General features: G+C 45.2%; 1 protein-coding gene across 1 annotated transcript in view; it reads left to right on the top strand.

Annotated features, from left to right (window-relative positions):
• Window positions 1-5,302: 5,302 nt before the first annotated feature.
• The window catches only part of WWTR1 (WW domain containing transcription regulator 1), a 126,972-nt gene continuing 112,285 nt past the window's right edge, over window positions 5,303-19,989 (top strand). The window contains exon 1 of the mRNA XM_015424922.1: window positions 5,303-6,630. Coding sequence (XP_015280408.1) covers window positions 6,206-6,630 — 425 coding nt within the window. The 5' untranslated portion in view covers window positions 5,303-6,205. The remainder of the gene's footprint in view (window positions 6,631-19,989) is intronic.

Below are 19,989 nucleotides of genomic sequence, written 5' to 3'. Positions count from 1 at the left end.
GGTTATGCATTACAACCTAATTTTTTACAGTCCCTTACATAGCTAATCATATCTGAAAGATATGACTGAATTCACACTAGTGGTCTTTCTGCCCTCAACTCCTCCCTTTTCCCTTCTATGATTTTCCTTACAAAAATATGGAAAATTATATTATCTACAAAGCATCTGGAGAAGTGAGCTTTGACTCATGAAAGCTTATGCTGGAATAAATTTTAGGTTCCAGTGGACTTCTATTTATTTTGCATTGCAGTGTACATTGTTAAGGGAAGGAGCTCAGTAGTGCCTAGTTAGGATCCCCTCATACACCCATGAGAGAGGATGGATTCTGTAAATAATGTCAGCAAGGGCCCTCCCCTTTGATTCTCTCAAGTAGCCTTTTGGTGGTTTCTCTGTTTTCTGTGTGATTGAGCACAAAGAACGTTCACCAGAGCAGTACAATTAACTGGGTGGGATTTGTCCTGTGGAGTATCACAGTGAGCTGCTGAATTAGATCATCTGGAGCAGGGGTGTCGAACTCATTTGTTATGAGGGCCAGATCTGACATAAATGAGACCTTGTTGGGTTGGGCTATGTGTGTCATAAAATGTAATGCCAGGTAGTGGAGATATAAACTTCATAAAGGACACAAAGGGTTTTTTTAAACTTAAAAACATGCTTAAAACATTAGCACTCTTGCAATATTTTGTTTATTTAGCAGTGTCTGATAACTGACACCTCTTGCTCTGAATTATTGCCTCAAAATGTCTGTGCTGTTGCAATCCTGAGTATGCTGTCCAGGCATGTATCTGTAAGCTGCAAACCTATAATGACGCAGCAGCAGCAGAACTGGAAGAAGCAGCAGGAGACAGTCAGTTCCACTGCGGGCCTGATAGAAGCCCTCCGAGGGCCTGATCTGCCCCCCGTGCCACATGTTTGACACCCCTGATCTAGAGTTTTGGGCTTTGGTATCATCCATTTATGCAGACGACCACCTTTTCTGCATTTCATTATCCAAGCCTCCAGATGTGTAAATAGGTGCTTTGAGGCTGTGGTCAGATGGCCAAGGCAGAACAAGATGAATCCAGATGAGACCGAGTTAATGCTTGGCCTGGATGGAGTAGAGTTAGCTTTTGCAGAGCAGGTTAACAGCTGGGGGCTGCTCATGGACCCAGCTTTGCCATTTGAAAAGCTCCCCATTCAAGGAGCCAAAATCACCTATCAGGTGTGTCCAATTCACCAGCTCTCTCCTTTCTTAGACTCAGCCAATTGGGCCATGCTGATCCATGATTATTTAAACTCATGGTTGGACTACTGTAACATGTTTTGCATAGGGCTTCCCTTGAAGACAACCTGGAAACTGAAGCTGGTCCAGAGTATAGCACCCCAACTACTGTTAGGCGCTAGCCAACAGGAGTGTACGGTGTCCATTTTGAACTAGCTGCACTGGCTGCTAGTTTGTTTCTGAGTTCAATTAAAGTGCTTTTAAAGCCCTCCGGTGCATAAGACCCATGCAGCAGACTGTCTCCTGTATGTTCTCGTGTGCCAGCTATGGTCTTTAGGCTGCCACCTGCAATGGGCCATCTGGCATCAACCACAGCCCAGCACTTTTCCATCTTGGCTCCCACTTTATGGAATGGGCTCCTTGAAGAGGGGAGGAAATCCCTAAGTTTTGCTTATTTGCTGGGGCTTTTGATGGGCCATGACTAGAAGGCATCTTGGGGGGGGTATTTGGGGCTTATTTATTTTGGTTTTAACCATTGATGTCTTACATATTACTGTACGCCACCTTACAGTAGTATTACTGGATCAAATCAAACCTGGACTCTCCCTAGAAGCTAAAATAACTAAACTGAAGCTATCGTACCTTGGTGATATTAAGAGAAGACAATAGTCACTGGAAATGACAGTAACACTAGAAAATTTGAAGGCAGCAGGAAAAGGGGAAGACCCAACATGAGATGGATCAACCCAATAAAGGAAGCCATGGCCCTCAGTTGGCAAGACCTCAGGAAGGCTGTTAACGATAGGCTGTTTTGGAGGTCATTGATTCAGAGGGTCTCCATAAGTCAGAAGTGACTTGATGACACTTTTAAAAAAATATTTGTTTTTATTAATTTTTAACAGCGTAAACACAACAAAATTAGACACAAAGAGCAATTACCGGCTCAATTAAACAGCTTTTCTTACATAACTCCCACAGTATCACAGTAAAGTCAAACATTTGTACAGACTAAGTACCAAACAGTTAAAAGAACAGCAGCTTCTTGTATAGCGGGTTTTTTGGAACTGTTTCACTATTTTCTAAATAACTAATAATAGGAAACCATACTGCCTGAAACCACTTTTTATATTTCTCTGCACGGCTGAGGAGTTATAAGAGGTGCGCCCATAAATAAAGCATTCCCAGATTTTGTTCTGCCAGCATGTTATTGTCGGAACATTTTTTTGCTTCCATTTTTGTGCAATTATTAATTTTGTCAACATCAGTAAGGTCGATACTAATGTTTCCAAGCTTTCTCCACTCATAGTTGTACGCCATGTCTCCAGAAAGATAGATTCTAAAGTGCCGGGTAAGACAATATCAACTATTAATGCAATTTGTTGTATTATCTATGTCCAGTAGCCTTGTATTAGTGGACAGGACCACCAGCAGTGCACAAAGTCCGCAATAGCACCACAGTTTTCCCAACATTTGTTTGAAATCTTAGGATTTATCTTGTGTAGGACTGCCGGGGTCATGTACCACCTATTTAGTATTTTGAAAGAAGTAAACCTGCTGCTAACAATATTAGACGTGTTACTGGGTGATGACCAGATGGAAGTCCATTGATCTTCCGTGAAGGTTTTCTGGCAGTCTAGATGCCATTGCTGTTGAGACTTGAGAGTAGTTGTTTTTTCACCCTTTAATAGGAGTCTGTACAGCTTGTCTATCATTCCCTTTATTTCTCCATTTGAGTTTTTAAGTATCTGCTCAGTCGTTTAGCAGTCTAGAGAACATCCCTCCTTTCTGAACCTTATTCAAGAGATCTTGATGACACTTAATAAACACAAGATTAAAGGTACAGTATAAACATTTCAACAAACACATTCATATCAAATCTTATAAACAATCAGAGGTACCCACTGTATGTCTGGATTGTGTGCCAAATGCCTTCTCTGGTGGTCCAGGATGGGGCAGTTGGAACATGTGGGTAGTAGCTCCTCCTTGGAGGCAGGCAGGGTCCTGATGATTTTTGATTCCATAGGGGAGGGGCTTATTTCTCAAGCTCCCAGTCTCAGCCCTGCCTGTAGAGCAGTTAGGGGTCTCTAGCTGTGCTCTCCTAAGAGCCCTGTGATTCCATTACTGGCAGCCTTCCCCCCCCCTTTTCTCATTGAGTCTCCCTCTTACTCCACCCCCCTTGCCTTCGGGGTGCCTCCAGAGCTGTTCTCTCAAGAGCAGTTCTCTCAAAGCTCTCTCAGGCTGTCTGTTGTGGGGAGGGGAAGGGAAAGGAGACTCCTTTGGTTAGTGAAGGGTGGGGTATAAATCCAATCTCTTCTTCCTGCAGCTGGCTGGAGGGTATGTTTAGTGCCTGGGGGCACAATTGCCTGAAGTATGTTGAAGGGTCATCACAAACTGATTAGTGAAGTGATGAATGTGCGCAACTCTTATCCTATACGTTCTGCATTGCTATATGCCAGTTAGTTAAACCTCTGCTGTACAGAAAGCAGTCAGTCAGTCAGGCATTTATTACGGCAACAAGCCATAGAACACACATGCTTAAATATAACATTCATATAACTGTACAGAAAGCAAGTTACTTCAGCCCTCACTAGCAAACCTGGGATTAGGGGACATATTTCCAGGGCAAAGAGTGAAACAGGCAAGGGTCTGTGTGCTAGATTTTGTGCTGCAAAGTGTCGTCACCCCCCCCCCTTCCTTTCCCCATCTGACCATCTCATGCCTGCAAGTGAGAATGTCCAAACCTCCTTTGGTGAAGATATCACATTCTCCCCAAGATCCCATTTCTTCTGACCGCTGAGTCATGCCTAAAAATGTAATCAAAATGTGTGTGGGTGAGTGGCTGGGGAACTGAACACAGAAGTCTCCCCATTCTCCTTATGAAACACACATATTCATGAACATTGATTTGGGAGGTGGGGTTCCTTAAATAGGTACCAGAGTGCGTGGTGGAGGTGATGCAGCTTTAAAAGGAATTCCTTACCAAGTTGTGGCAAAATACTGCTGCTCCTAGGCAGATGCTAATCCAGGTTTTGCTCTAATGTTGCTTCACCAGTCACTCCTGAGATGATTTGAATATAAGATAGATATGCACATAAGAAATGTAAATCGATTAAAGTGGCTGTTTAAACTCTGAAACAGGTCCCTCTCTTTTCCCTGGAGCAGCACCCACTTCTAACAGTCTCTAGGGTTGCCAGCCTGCAGGTGGGTCCTGGAGATCTCCTGGTATTACAGTTGATCTCCAGACCACAAGAGGCCAGTTCCCCTGGAGAAAATGGCTGCTTTGGAGGACAGACCCTATGCCATTCAACTCTGATGAGGTCTCTCCCCTTCCCCAACCCCGCCCTCCACCCCTGAAATCTTCCCAACTCAGGGCTGGCCACCCTATCGAGGTAAATTGCAGCCATACACATTGTCTGGCCATAGAATAGATTAGTAGTCTTGCAATGACACTATAGCTCACCAAAGCAGTGCTACTGCTCCACGCAGGCATCTTCCTCTTCAAGATCCTGTGGAAAGTTGCATGCTAATTGATTGATCTGGTCTGAGACTCCGGCGTTCCTCTTACAAAGGGAGAAACAAACACTCTCACATGTAGGAAGTGCTCGAGTCCCCTGGCTGCCCCGCCAGAACCTGCAGTGTAGCCGGGTTGTGTGTAGAGTGTTCAAATGACTTTTTTTGCGTTTGAAAGCCCCACTATTGAACCACTGATTAAAACACAAAAAGTGTGAACCACGGGGAATGCGATGACTTTAGAGGAGCTGGTAGATCCGGCGAATCTGATCATTCCCTTAGTTGGAACTGAAAGCCGAGCGATGGGGACGCGGCTAAAGTTTTCCGCGTTGTACTCTCGTTAGAGCATTCCTTGTACGGGCAGCCTCAAGGGAGGCGCGGAGAAACGCTGGCCCGCTCGCCTTGCCGGAGCCGATTTCCGCCTGAGATTCCCGAAAAGAAAACTCCCTTCACCCACCCCCAGGAGGCTCCTCTTGCCCAGTTGAAAATGCAGGAGGGTCTGGCTCTCTCGACTCAGCCGTGGGAGGAGGACTAGCAGTGGGTGTAGCGTGTAATCGGGCCGGTCCCAGACACTGAGCTCATGAATAATGCAGTTGCCAAACTTTCTGCGCCGCCCTAACTCTGAGAGTTTTGGGTAACTTTGTTTGGGATAGTCCGAGAGCAGTCGCTGCTGCCGCCGCCTCCACGGAAAGTAGTTAGCGCTTCAAGAGACGGAGGATGGGTATGTAAAAAGGGTGGGGGAAAGAAAATATTTAACACCCCCCCACCCATTCGCTTATTTGGCCGCCTTTAAAGAAAGACTGACAGATCAAACACTTTCGAGCCTGATCGCTCCCTTTGCTCGACCCCAGCGGGAGGAACGGCAGGTCAGGCCTGGAACTGAAGGCTGCAGCAACCGAGGCAGCGCCAACATTCTAAATCGGAACGTTCGCCGACCCTCCAGCGTTCTAAATCAGAACGTTCAGGCACCCGGATACTCGCTCGAGCCCCAGGCCGCTTTGGAATTCAGGCGGCGAGCGAGCCCTCCCTCCCGTGACAGCCGTGACTTGGAGAACTTTCCCTGCGTCCTTTAAAGGAGCTGCCTTCTTAGGGTGAATTGGAATAAGTCTGTAAAGTTGCGGGAGGGGGGGATTGCATAACTTTCCGTCGAGGCCTGACTTGGACATGCTTCATATGCTCTCGGAGATCCTGTAAGATAAAGATAAATTCGGGGAAGGGAAGGGGAGAGGCGGCTGCCTTGGGATTGCTACTGGGCCTTTGGAAAAGTGGCCTGAAGAATTTTTGGGTTCGTTGCTTGACTGCCTTGTGTCTCGGCGGAGGAGGAGGGGAGCTGTCTTGTTTCTTTTGACCCTCCTGTCGAATTGCGGGAGGACGGGCGGGGAGGGAGGCTGGAAGTTGGCAAGGCGTTTTGAAAAGGTGCGATCCTGACCCTCCTGCTCTGATTCTCTGCAAGGGCTTCTTGCAATAAAAGCCCTGCCAGCGCAAGGTGGGAAAATGAACCCTGCTTCCGTCCCTCCCCCGCCGGGACAGCAAGTGATCCATGTCACCCAAGACCTGGACACAGATCTCGAGGCTCTCTTCAACTCGGTGATGAACCCGAAGCCCAGTTCGTGGAGGAAAAAAATCCTGCCCGAATCTTTTTTTAAGGAACCAGACTCGGGATCGCACTCGAGGCAATCCAGCACTGACTCGGGCAGCCACCCGCCCCGGCTGAGCAGCGCCGCTGTCGGGGTCCACCACGTTCGCTCGCACTCTTCGCCCGCCTCCCTGCAGCTAGGTGCCGGGACTGGAGCCACCCCGAACTCGGCTCAGCAGCACGCTCACCTCCGCCAGCAGTCCTACGACGTGACCGACGAGTTGCCGCTACCTCCTGGCTGGGAGATGGCGCTCACGCACACAGGCCAGAGATACTTCCTCAAGTAAGTATGGGGGGGGGGGGCATGGTTTGTGGTGGGCATGAGGAGGCCGCCTCGAGGGCAACTGGAGAATAATCAAAGGGTTTGGGGGAACTGTATGTTGCAGCAGAGGAACGCTGGTGGTGCTCAGCTTCTGAAATGCAGGCACAGCGCCTGCAGGTCATGCCCTCAACACTGGTGCCTGGTTAAGGCTGCTTCCCACCAGATGCATTTTCTACACGGAAGTCACCTTTGTCAAGGAAACTGTAGGCTTCTCCGGTGCAGTTGCATCGTGGCCGCTGAATGCGTGTGTGTCTTGCTACAGGGCAAAACAGTTGTGCCTGTGCCACTTGTTCTGTGCCAGAGAACATTCTCACTTCCTACCTGGAAGTAATTACTGTAGAGTGAATTTTCACTTGTACAAAGTGGGCCTTGTTATTTGGAAGAGAGGCAAGTCGGTACGTGCTCAGAGGTGTTTCTTTCGCACTTCAGGTGTTTGAGGCTTCAGCCCTGGTGCAGGAAGTAGGCTCTGCAGGAAAAGTACAGTATGCTTTTCAAAGGCCCATTAAAATTTAACCTCTTTGCAAGGGGTCAGAGTGATGGTCTGTAACAATTATGTGTGTTTAACTATGTGTTTTGTCCATTTATTTGGTGTGTTTATATCCCATTAGTTACTAATATTAAGTGTGCCCTTTAAAACTGGTAACATTTATGATTGTGTATTATTTATTTAGGATCATTTTCTGTTTTCTTACACATTCCTCTTCCCAAATTCTGTAAGCTCTCCAGGGCTCAAGCAGACTGATTTCCCCACTCTTCTTTTTTCTGTGTAGCTGATGCTCAGCTATCCTCAACATTCTGTTCCTTCTGGAGCATATTTAGGTCCTCATCAGCCTGATTTTAAGCCCCCCCTGTTTAATTTACAGAGTCATGTTTTGCTGTCTATATATACACAGAGACCTGAGAAGGTAGAGATCCCTGCAATGACTGTGGGTGGCCTGGTTTTGTTGATGTCATTATCTAGCCAGAGGCCAGTCAGTTTACTATTGGATATAGCAATGGGATGTTGAGGGATAGGCATCTAGGAATGATTTGGGCAAGATAGGGAAGGGATTAGAGCCACAGAGTGTGATTGGCATCCTAGTTCTAACTTCAGAAACAGACCAGAAAGGAAAATTGTAGAGTTGCATGTTATTACAACACTCAGAACAATGGAATCCCCAGAACTTAACAGGGATGTTGGTTTCTTATCTCACTACATAGGCTAACCTCATTCAGCCCTTACATCTGTATTCTCACCAATCCCCCAGAAGGGCCATACATGCTTTTTATTTTATTTCTTATTTGAAATAGTAGATTAGAATAGTAGATTGTAATGTAATGAATAGTAAAATGTAATATATTTGGAATGGTAGATTGGAATGCATTTTTGTGGTCTGGGGACAGGGGAGATCAGTCTACACAGCCAATTGCCCCACTTCAAAGAAGAAGAGTCTGTAAATTCGCCTCCATACTTGAGAAGAGACAGATGGAGCCTAATGGCAGGGTCTCAGTTAATTACTCTCAGCATTCCACAATTAAGGATCCCATCAATCTCCAATTTAGACATATTTATTTCCTTCACTATGTTTTCCTTAGAATTAAACCCAAACAAATGCTAACAATATAAACAAATCTTGTTATTCCTGTTTGGTCCTTGAATCTGTTAAACATCCTCACTATGCTGTATGCTAATTTACTGCTCACTCTGCTATGGACTGGTAATGTCCATTTTATTGTATCTGAAGAAGTGTGCATGCACACAAAAGCTTATACCTTGAGTAAAACTTTGTTGGTCTTAAAGGTGCCACTGGACCCAAACTTCGTTATATTGCTCAGAAGTAAGTCCAGTGATTTCAGCTGAATTTACTTCTAGTTGGTATGTTTAGTGCCTGGGGGCATAATTGCCTAAAGCATGTTGAAGGGTCATCACAAACAAATTAGTGAAGTGATGGATGTGTGCAACTCTTATCCTACGTGTTTTGCATTTGCTATATGCCAGACATGGTGAGGAGTTAGGTAACCTCTGCTGTACAGAAAGCAAGATGGTGTGCAAATACAAGGTATTTCTAATCAATTTAAACACCCCAGATAATACAGGAATTGTACTGACCCCAGACAGTTGAAAGAGGATTTGGGTTGCTGTGTTTTTGACAGGCCAAGTCAGGGAATCATAGAATCACAGAGTTGGAAGGGGCCATACAGGCCATCTAGTCCAATGCCCTGCTCAATGCAGGATCAGCCTAGAGCATCACTGACAAGTGTTTGTCCAGCCACTGTTTAAAGACTGCCAGTGAGGGGAAGCTCACCACCTCCCTAGGCAGCTGATTCCACTGTTGCACAACCCTTACTGTCAAAAAGTTTTTCCTAATATCCAGCCGGAACCTTCCTGCCCTTAATTTAAACCCATTATTTCGAGTCCTATCCTCTGCTGCCGAACAGCTCCCTGCCCTCCTCTAAATGGCAGCCATTCAAATACTTCAAGAGAGCAGTCATGTCCCCCTCAACCTCCTCTTCTCCAGACTAAACATTCCCAAGTCCCTCAGCCTTTCCTCATAGGACTTGGTCTCCAGGCCCCTGATCATCCTTGTCGCTCTCCTCTGCATGCACGATGATACTGAATGTTCCCGTAGCTTGACTGGGCTGGAGATGGGTGATAGAAGCCTAACTACTGCAAAGAAAACTGATGTTTAGGAATCCTCCTGAACCCCAGAGGCTTCAGAATATGTGGATCCAACCACCTACTTCTCTATAGAAGTTGTCTAAGCACAACTTCTTGTTAACTGCTTTGTTCTGCCTGCACTCAACTTAAGTGTGAGCTTCTGACCCTTTCATTCTACACTCTGTCCAGATTAGGGTTTGCTTTCTACATAGAAGATACTTCCATTTACAAAGTATACATTGGTATAAGGCAGTGTCATGGCTTAACAGCACAGCAGAGCATGTGCTTTGTAGGTACAAGATCCCAGGTTCAGCCCTTGGCATCTTGGCATCCTGACTTTAAAAAGATAGTTAGCGTAAAGAGCGTATCTGTGCCTGGGAACCTTGAAAGACTCTGCCAGAGGGAATGGACTATGCTAGGGCTAGATAGGTCAAATGGTCTGATTCGATAAAAGGTCAAAGTATACACATGCTGTATATGTGAGTGAGTTACTTATTTGGTGCATTGTCCTTTCATGGAGCTCAGGACAGCATATGTGCTTTTCCCTTCCTCTATTTTTATCTTCCCAACAACCCAACGTGGTAAGTTAGGTGGAGAGCAAATGACTGGCCCAAGGTCACCCAGTATAAATGAGCATTGCTCCCCCTTTTGGGGGCACATGATATTGGTGTTAGAAACTGCAGGCAATAATTCCCATCATAAATGAGCTCTTCCAAAACTCTGAAGTAGAATGTTGTCAGTATGCTGGTACAAAATGCAACAGCCTATCTGTTTATCAGGGTTAGCCACTGAGACTGTATTACTCCTAACTGAAAGTCCCTTCAGGGGCTACCTTGTTCGTTTCTGGGTCTTGTTCAAGGTACTGTTGCTTACCCTTCATGACCTGTGGCCCACTTACAGGGAAGGACTGCCTCTTCCTGCATGCTCCAGTGCAGAAGCTTTGTTCTTCCTGGCGAGGCCTATAGACCCATCGTGGCGGTCCTCTGTAATAGCCCTGGCTCAGGGTTTTCCAGTGGCTGCTGCAGTCAAACAGAACAGTCTCCCAGAAGAGGTCAGGCAGGGTTTTGCCCTCCTGAACTTCTGGTGATGCTATAAAAACTATTTTGTAGAGCATTTGGAGTGGTATGAATCTGGGCCACTGGAAATAGGTACCTGGGATGTTTTTTAATTGGTGGTTTTAACTGCATTTTATTAATGCTATGTTTTAATGTTTTAAGTTTCCTCAAATCTGAGGAAGTGTGCTTGCACATGAAAGCTTTGTTGGTCCTAAAGGTGCCACTGGACTCAAATTTTGTTCTGCTGCTTCAGATCAACACGGCTACCCCACCTGAATCTATCTTTTTATCCCAGTCAGAAGGTGGGGGGGGGGGGGGTTGTAAAGAATGCTGGTAAAGGATGCAAAGGTACAGTGCATATTGCAATCGGCTTGATTAAAGCAGAGGGGAAATGCTAAGGGGCAGAAAATTGGCATCTGTACTGAGATAAGAATCCTGTGTCCATATTCAGCCCTCATACATTGTTATAAACTTGTGAATTAACTCAAGTTCAGCAATCTCACATTGTAATTTTCCCTTGAATCTCTTTGTTTGAGGACTCCCACTCTTAGGTCAGCAGTGGAAAGACCTGGAAGATTGGGGAATGTTGCAAATTATGGAAGAATTCGGTGTACTTTGGTTGCACACTTCTTTGGCTCTTTAAATTGAATTGTCCACTTTATGTGGGATTGGGGGAGATCTGCACTAAAAAAGATGCATCTACCAGCATTGTTTCTGCACATAATTGCTAAGGGCCAAATTAGACAACTGAATTGTAAACATTCTTAAGTGTGTAAGCCCAGAAAGGGCAGTGCCGCCTTTGCCCTGGATTTGATTATTGTTTTAAAAGGAAACTGCTTTAAACAAGACTAGAGACCTGACCTTGATGCTCAAAGACTGAACCAACTGGACCAATTTCCCACAGAAGTTGATAAATTTAGGAGCGGTCTCTGCTCGTCACTCCTTTCTTAAGTCTCTACTGGCCTACATTGGAGAGAATGGAGGGTGTACCAAGCAGAGAGTATCAACAGCCTGTGACTGAGTACTGTCTGCTGCTTCACTGGTCAGAGGAAGATTTAATTATTCAACACTGCATGGATTCTGAAAAGAACCGTGATTCAGCTGCAGAAGGGAGTGGCTGACTGGCAGGTATATAATCCTAAATGACAAAATGTGATGCGACACCTGAGATACCAGATAGTTTGTTGTGGTGTTAGCTTTCACCAGCATGGACCCCAAGAGCTCTGTTTGTGTAGTGATAGGGGTGCCTATGTTCCTGTGTGCATGGATCAGCTGGCATGCATCTGCCCAAAGATTGCGCCTGTTAATTTCGACAATGCCAATAATCTGTTCAGTGTTGTCTGGCCCTGCACAGTCCCTGTCCTCTGCTGGGATCTGCAACTGTAGCTCCAAATGGAGATTCAGTATTGGACAGCATTGGCCCATGTCTGCACGTGCAGTTTCTTAGCTGGCAAAGTACCTCTGTAGAAGTCCACTTTTGTCTGTACATTGAAGACATTTTGTATTAGTCTGGTCATATTTTTTCCTGAATTTTGCTGATACTTTCCAGCTTTGGGCATTGATGACTTGAGTATCCTGTCCCAAAACCATATTTTCTAAATCCCAGATGGATTTGGTAGCGTGGTTTCTCTTCCAACAGCAACTCTTTCTCTTGGTCTTTGCTCCCCTTTGTGTGAAAGAGGCTTTCGGAGTTCAGTGTAACTGCTACAGTTCTGAGCAGAAATAGCTGGCAAAGGTTGCAAACTTTTGCCCTGTCTTGGCAATAAGCCTCAGTGAACAAAGTGGGACTTACTTCTGAGTAAACATTAATGGGATCCATCTGTAAGAGTTTCTTGAAAGACAGCATCCTTCAAACTCTATGCAAAGGAATATGGGATAGCTACTACTTTTCTGAACTTGTGTGTGTTATGAGCCCAACAGAGGACTCTTCCCCTTGAAGGGGCTGTGGGAACAATCCCAAATTGAAGAGCATGATTGCTAGCTTTAGTGGCTCAGAGGTTAAGACGCTGAGATGCAGACTGGAAGGTCGATAGCTCAGCAGTTCGAGACCCTAGTACCGCGTGACAGAGTGAGCTCCCCTCTCTGGCCCCAGCTCCTGCCAACCTAACAGTTCGAAAGCAAGAAATTGCAAGTAGATAAATAGGTACCACTTTGGTGGGAAGGTAACAGCGTTCCGTGTGCCTCGGCATTTAGTCATGCTGGCCACATGACCATGGAAAAGTATTCGGACAGCGCTGGCTCTTCGGCTTGGAAATGGAGATGAGCACCGCCCCCTAGAGTCGGATTTGACTAGCTTTCGAGCAAGGAAAACCTTTACTTTTAAACTAACGTTGGGAGGGAAGGTGATATGGTATTAGGGTTGGCAGTCTCCAGGTCCCGGTGGGGTTTCCTCCAGTTTTTGGGGCTTCAGCCCACTGCCGGCCAGCTGGACAGCAGGGAAAACCCTGCCCCCAGCCACGTCCTCGCATGATGTCCCCAACATGATGACATCACTCAGAAGTGATGTCATCATATCGGGGACGTCACGTGGGATGTTCTGGTTTGAGGGCAAAACTCTATGGTAAATCTGGCCTAAAACCATAGAGTTTTGCCCGCAAACCAGAGTGTCCAGTGCGATGTCGCTGATGTGATGATGTCACTTCCGGGTGACAGCATTGCGTCAGGCACATCCTGGAACACCTCCTCCAAATACCCATGCTGGCGTGGTGAGGGGACCTGGTAACCCTACATGGTATAGCTCGATCTTGTCAGATCTCAGAAGCTAAGCAGGGTTGGTACTTGTATGGGAGACTGCCAAGGAATACTCTGCATAGGAAAGCAATGGCAACTCACCTCTGCTTCTCACTTGCCTTGAAAGCCCCTTGATGGTGTTGCCATAAGCTGGTTGTGACTTGTCAAAACGTATGTATGTAAAACTTATGTATGTTTGGAAAGGTAGGCCTTTTCATTGTTTTCACTTGAAAAGACAACACTAGGCCACTGACTACTCCAATAGGATGTGTTTCCATCTGCAAACAAAGGAAAGTGAACATGGAAATCCGAATCAACCATAAGTTTTGCTCAGCTTTGTTTACCAAGAATCAGCTGCAACTTACAAAAGTCACAGTTTGACGTGTCTGTTCCTGTATGGAATTCCCCCCCACAATGATTTTAAGAAATTCAAGTAGCCCCAGGACCACCCCCCATGCTATAATGAAATGTCATGTCACAAAAGTGAGGGATGGAAAACAGCCTTAGAACATACCCAGGCCTGTTTATCTGAAACACTTTTCTGTTGGAATCAGTTGCACTTTGCTCTAGACATTCATGTGCTTTTTTTTTTTTAAAGTCTGGTCACTGGCAAATTTAAAGCAATCTTGAATGTTAAAAGTTTGGAGGAAAACAAGACAGTTATAACCTTTGGTTACATCTGGCATGCCTCCAAAATGTGCAGATTCATTTCATTTGGATGGCTTGTAGCTTAATATCACTACTGACCCCTTTTGAACATCTGGAGATGAACTCAGAAAGTGGAAGAACACACCTGGAACTTAAAAAAAACAAAACCCTGAAGAAGTGGGAACTGTGATAAATCCTCCAAACATAGATAATCTATTAAAAACAAAGAATTGGTGAGAGATTGCCTATTGGAGAACCAGAGGATTTCACATAAAGATTGTTCACTAAGGAAATATACAGGGCTGGTTATCTTTTGTTTGTAAAGGAAAAATTAAAGTTCTGTACCCACATGATCTAAATATTGTCGCCTGCTTAAATTATGCCCATGGGAAAATGTGTAGAATTTTTCTTCCTTTTTTAACTATATGGTGTAATTTTATTTTTGTTTTGTTAGCCATGGAAAGGGGAAGGAAGTTTTGGAGAGTAATGAAGTTTTGCCTCCAAGTGCGAGAAATGTTGTTGAATTGTTTCTGTGGCTTCTGAGATTTCAGCAGGCATTGATTGCTTGTGCACCTCTAAACACTTCTTAACAGTCATATGATCTAAAAACTCGCTTCCTGTTAAAATTTGGGAGCTGAAATCTTTTTTTCCTGTAGTATGTTCCACTGGTTTTGTATGCTCCTGCAGAATTCTAGCATACACATAGCAGGCCAGAGTACTGGGAATGGGGGAGACAGAATAATCCAGGGAAATGAATGTACTGATGTTCTGGGCTGATGGTTTTCAAGCTATTAAGAGATTCTCTCCTGCAAGGCATGGATAGCACTAGACGTACAGTTTTCTTCTTGGGGACCCTGTTACCACCAGTGTATCATCAGGCCAACCAACTGTCCAACTTGCTGGCAAAAATCGGTTCACTGAACAAAGCTGTGTGTTGATTAATTAGTGATAACAGGTATCAGTGAAACAATCTTCAGATTTTTTTGGTTCTGCTTACCTGGAATCTCCTTCTAAGAATTGTCATATGGGTTTATTCAGTACGCTCCTTTTTATCTTCTTTTTTATTATCTGGGAGAAGAAAGACAGTGCATCAAAGGAACTGTCTGGATTTTAACTTAAGCTGTGTTTATGATGTTTGAGTTGGTTTGGGGTTTGTTTTTGTACATCTGGGAATAGTCCCTGTGTCTGAATGCATGAGATGAATTAACATGTGAGCCAGCAATGTGGATTTCAGCTGCAGCAACTTCCATGGCTGTGGAAATATTGGCAGCTGAGATCTGTGACTTAGCATCTTGCATGTTATTTTACTCCAATGAATGTAGACTCTGGTATGGCTCCCAGACCTGCAAAAATTGTGCCAGTGTAAAGTCTGGAGCTGAACTTCCTAGCTAAATGCCAACCTTTGCTTTCTTGGATTAGGAAGGCCAGCAGAATATGAAATTATCTACCACTTGATCAGGATACACTCTCCACCCCCCCCCCCCTTTTGCCAGAAAATCACAGCTGATGTATGGCAACCCTGTAGGGTTTTCAAGGCAAGAGATGTTCAGAGATGTTGCCACTGGCCTGCCTCCACATTAGGATACTGGTATTCCTTGGAGGTTTCCCATTCAAATACTAGCCAGGGCTGACCCTGCTCAGCTTCCAAGATCTGACAAGATTGGGCTAGCCTGAGCCATCTGCGACAGGGCAGGATACGCTACACCCACTGATTTTTGACCAAGAGCTGTATGTTTAACTTCTGCATGTTGGGGAGGGGCCATGGCTAGGGAGCCCACATCTCCCTTTTCTCTGTCTGCTACCACTTGGTGGGCTGGCAGGAGGACAAAGCTGCTGGAAAAGCAGCATTGTGCCAACAGCAGAGCGTCACTTCCAGCAAATACCCCACAGTGACATCACATCAATGACATGATGCTGACATGATGCTTCGGGATTTGAACAAAACTCTTTGGTTTTAACATAGAGTTCTGGCATATCCTAAAGCACCGCACTGGCACCATGTCAGTAATGTGATGTCGCTTCTTGATATTCGCCAGAAATGATGCTGTGCTGTTGGTGCAATGTCATTCCTCTCTCCCACTGGTTGGCAGCCCATAGCTGGCAACCCTAGCCATTGCTCCATAGCAGAGCTCCTGCTTTGCGTGCAATCTCCGGTGATGTGAAAGACCTCTGCCCGAGATCCTGGTGAACTGCTGGCCATCACAGTAGACAATACTGGCCTTAAGAGATCCATGGTCTGACTCATTCTAAAGCAGCTTTACGTGTATTCCTGTAGAAATAATGCCCACGGTCAGGACTATGTATACCCTATTAATATAGGTCTGTGCTCTATATACCATGGCAAACCAAACTATGCATGAAGGAATGCTGAATTTGTAAGCTCAAATCTTATGTAAATTAAACAACTATATGTTTATTTTAAACAGATGTATTCTGCTTTTACCCATCATGGAAATAGAGTTAAGCAAGGCATTTGAAGCTGATCCTCTGCTTGGCCCCTCTGTTTGGCTTCTGCAAGTTTATCCAGCATCAGCTATATGTCTTCAAAGCTATTTTCAGTTTTAAGAGCTAGACATTTGTGAGGTTTTGGCTTGTTTAAGGAACCTGAGATGATGTGTTCTTCCTCAGCAGCCTGGCATACAAGTCTAGGAAACTTACTAGCCCAGGAAGAACCTTTACTAGCTCACCTACCTATACAGATCAATGTTCAGTTGATTTTAGTACATGGCCATTTTGGAACGGAGAACAAGAACCCTCTGTTTCCCAGTTTAGAAACGTTTTCCTGCCTGGTAAGTAATCTTGCCTCAGGTAACTCAGCAAATTAGCAATTTATAAACCTGGCATCCGTTTTTATACTTACACAATGTGATTTTGTGTATGTGTGTATGGTGAATGCATATAGCCCTTCCTATATCATTGGCATACAGCAGAATATGCCTTGTCTACAGTTAAGCATGTTCACTGCACGATGTTCATATATTATTTTAATATATAGACAGCACTGTGGCTTATGGAAAGCTCTTTATTCAGTAGGTTTTTGTGTCTCCTGCTCCTCTATCTTACCCCATTTTTAAAAGTTATGATATATAAAGTGTGAAGGAAAAGAAAACTTTACTGAAAAAGAATCTCCCTTATAAATAAAAGCCAAATGGTGGTGGCACTTCTCTAGAACATTCCACACGCTCCAAAATCAGTTCGCTCTCTGATCTGTCATTCAGAGGGTCTCCCTATCCACTGGCTGCGTTGCCTAAGTCCTGCCTTCAACATTCTAAACATTTTGCTGTTCCTCTCCCCCCCCCCCATAGCCAGTCAGAACACAGAGGTTATTTGCATATGCAGCCTCATTGGCCTTTGCCTCGGAACACAGAGGTCGTTTGCATATGCGACTTGATTGGCTTTTTCCTCTAACATTCTAAACAGTTTTGCTGTTCTGAGGTAAAATGTGTCCAATCTCCAGGTGAGGCCTGGAGATCACTCAGAATTACAACTGCTTTCCAGATGGCAGAGATCAGTTCCCCTGGAGAAAATGGTGGGCTCTGTATCCTTATATGCTGCTGAGGTGGCCCCCGTATGACAGCCAATGTGACGTAGCAGTCAGGGCTTCAGAGCACAGGAGAGGCTGCAGGTGTGTGGGGGGGTGGAAAGCTGAAGAGTGAGGGGGAAATAAAGGTAGGTTGATGATTGGCTGGGAAGGAGATAGGGTTGCCAACTCCAGGTGGGAAACTCCTGGAGATGTGAGGGATGGAGCCTGAGAGGGTGAGGTTTCAGGAGGCGTGGGACCTCAGACAGGTACAAAGCCATAGACTCCACCCTCCAAACCAACTATTCCCTTCTGGGGAACCATCGTTGCCAATCTCCAGGTGAGGGCTGGAGATCACTCAAAATTACAACTGTTCTTTAGGTAGCAGAGATCAGTTCCTCTGGAGAAAATGGTGGACTCAGTGTCATTATACCCTGCTGAGGTCGCCACAGCAAATTGACACTGAGTGTCCAAGGCCGGGGCACCCGCCCAGAGCCTCTTTCTAGAGGCCGTTGTATTTATTTCCACAACGGGCCTTTTTCCTAGTCTGAGTATATTTCACAGTTGATCGCTTAACTGCAATTTTAATTGGTTAATGGTTTAAAAATGCTGGGATGGATCCTTTAAACGGCTCTTTCACTCTGGAGGAAAGTCCTGAGTTAGCAGAGTGTGAGGGATCTGGCCCACTTAATCAGGCAGCAAAATTATTTTAAATCCAAGTTTTTTCTAGGGGTGGGCATCATCTTAGAAGAAGTTCTCTCTCTCTCTCTCTCTCTCTCTCTCTCTCTCTCTCTCACACACACACACACACACACACACACACACACACACACACAGACAGAACGAGCAGGGAATGCTTCCCCCTTTCATCCCATGCCACTTTTAACTTTCTGAGGTGGCTTAAACCCATCAAGTACATAAATAGCATGAAAACCTCATTAAAACAATTTAAAATCACCACATGCACTAAGAAAGAAACAAGGAACACTAAAACAGTGAACTAAATGGAAGAATGAGAAGGTGGTACATAAAGAAAAATCAAGTAAGGGTATTCCCCAATCAACATCTGAGTTTATTCATTACCCCTATTTGGGTACCAACACAGAAAATACTCTGACTCCAGTCATATGTGTACCCAGGGGTCATTTCGTAGAAAAAGAGGTGCAGGGGCTCATTAGCATATCTCATTAGCATAACTTATTTGCATATGCCACACCCCCTTACATCACCGGAAGTGTGTCAGAAGGCAACACCCACCACTCAGGCTCCACTGGACTGTTTTGGATTGCTAGCTATTGGGGGGGGGGAACACGCAGATCTGCCCTCACAGAGGAGGGAGAGCTTGTACCTGAAGGGGGGGGGCTCTGCAACTTACCTGGCTGCTTCTTGCTCCTCGTGGCCTGACTAGGGCTGCTGGGAGCAGGGGGAGGGGCTTGTTGCACGTGCCCGCCCCCTGGTTTCCTTACTGCCTGAGCTCCGCCCCTGTGCGCTCCTGCAGGAAATGACCCCTGTGTGTACCTTATCTAAAAACAGAAGGAACACAATCCTTTGCCTTACTATTTTATTTATAAGCACATTTTATGCAGATTTTGCAACTCATATGGGTTTTGAACTGTTAGCTACAGTTTTAATGAACACATTTTATGTAGATTTTGTCACTCATGGGGTTTGAACTGTTAGCTATGTTATCTTTTAATGAATGAAAGCACTAGGTGTTTCAAATTTAGGAATGCCAGACTCCAAGTGGGATTTGAGGATCCCCCGAATTACAGCTCATCTCCATACTACAGAGATCAGTTCCCCTGGAGAAAGTGGATGCTTTGGAGGGTGGACTCCCTGGCATTGTACTCCACTGAGTTCCTTCTGCTCGCCAGGCTCCATCCCCAAATCTCCAGGAATTTCCCAACCTGGATCTGGCAACCGTACCCTCCATCCCCTTCCAGTGGCCAGGGGGGACCTGGCAACCCTATTCAAACTGTTTAGGCCATTCTTAGCATTTGCGAATAATGTTTATAGTTTATAACATGCTACCTTTTCATTCTTGCCTGCATGAAAAATTTAGCATAAGTAACAGTGCAACAAAATTTTGTTATTTTCTTTGTAATGCTTTTACTTTGAGACCATCAGTGGAGCCGCAGCCAGTACTAAATGTTGTGTCCTATTTAGAGCAGGGTTCTTCAACATGTTGCCTTTGGATACCATGATGCCTGGCTGAGCTTTTCAGAAAGTGGGTGGGGCCATTGTGAGGCAGGTTTTGTTACTGGTTTCCCTCATTCAAATGAAAGGGTTTTTCCACTGGAGGATGAGGAGGACTGGCAGGCATCTGGGATTTCGTTAGTCAGTGTATAGTTGCATTCCCTCTTCATGCTCTCCTTATTTTCAGAACGTGTGAGTTCTGTTCAGCTCTGCCTCCTGAGCCAGCTCTTTCAGGTTTGGCTCTACCTCTTGTGGCAGCCATTTTGGGGTGGCGCTCACCATTCTCTCTCAAAATTCTAAAAGTGCCCACAGGCTCAAAAAGCTTGGGGACCCCTGATTTAGGGTATTTTTGGAATACTTCTAAGGTTTTTTGTTCTTCTGCACTAAGGAAAAAATTGACTTCCTGGTCATTCTGAGTAATTTTCCCATCTTACATTAGTGTTTAAAGGTCATCTTGGTGGATCTTGCAGAGTAGAAGGGGTACATTGCCTTGGTTGCATTTAGGGCTGGTATAAACATGTAGCTTCAGCAGG

This window comes from Gekko japonicus, unplaced genomic scaffold (genome assembly GCF_001447785.1).
Source record: "Gekko japonicus isolate JY-2015 unplaced genomic scaffold, Gekko_japonicus_V1.1 scaffold618, whole genome shotgun sequence".
Taxonomy (NCBI): domain Eukaryota; kingdom Metazoa; phylum Chordata; class Lepidosauria; order Squamata; family Gekkonidae; genus Gekko; species Gekko japonicus.
The sequence above is the reverse complement of the archived record's forward strand: the minus strand, read 5'-3'. Positions and strand labels throughout refer to the sequence as shown.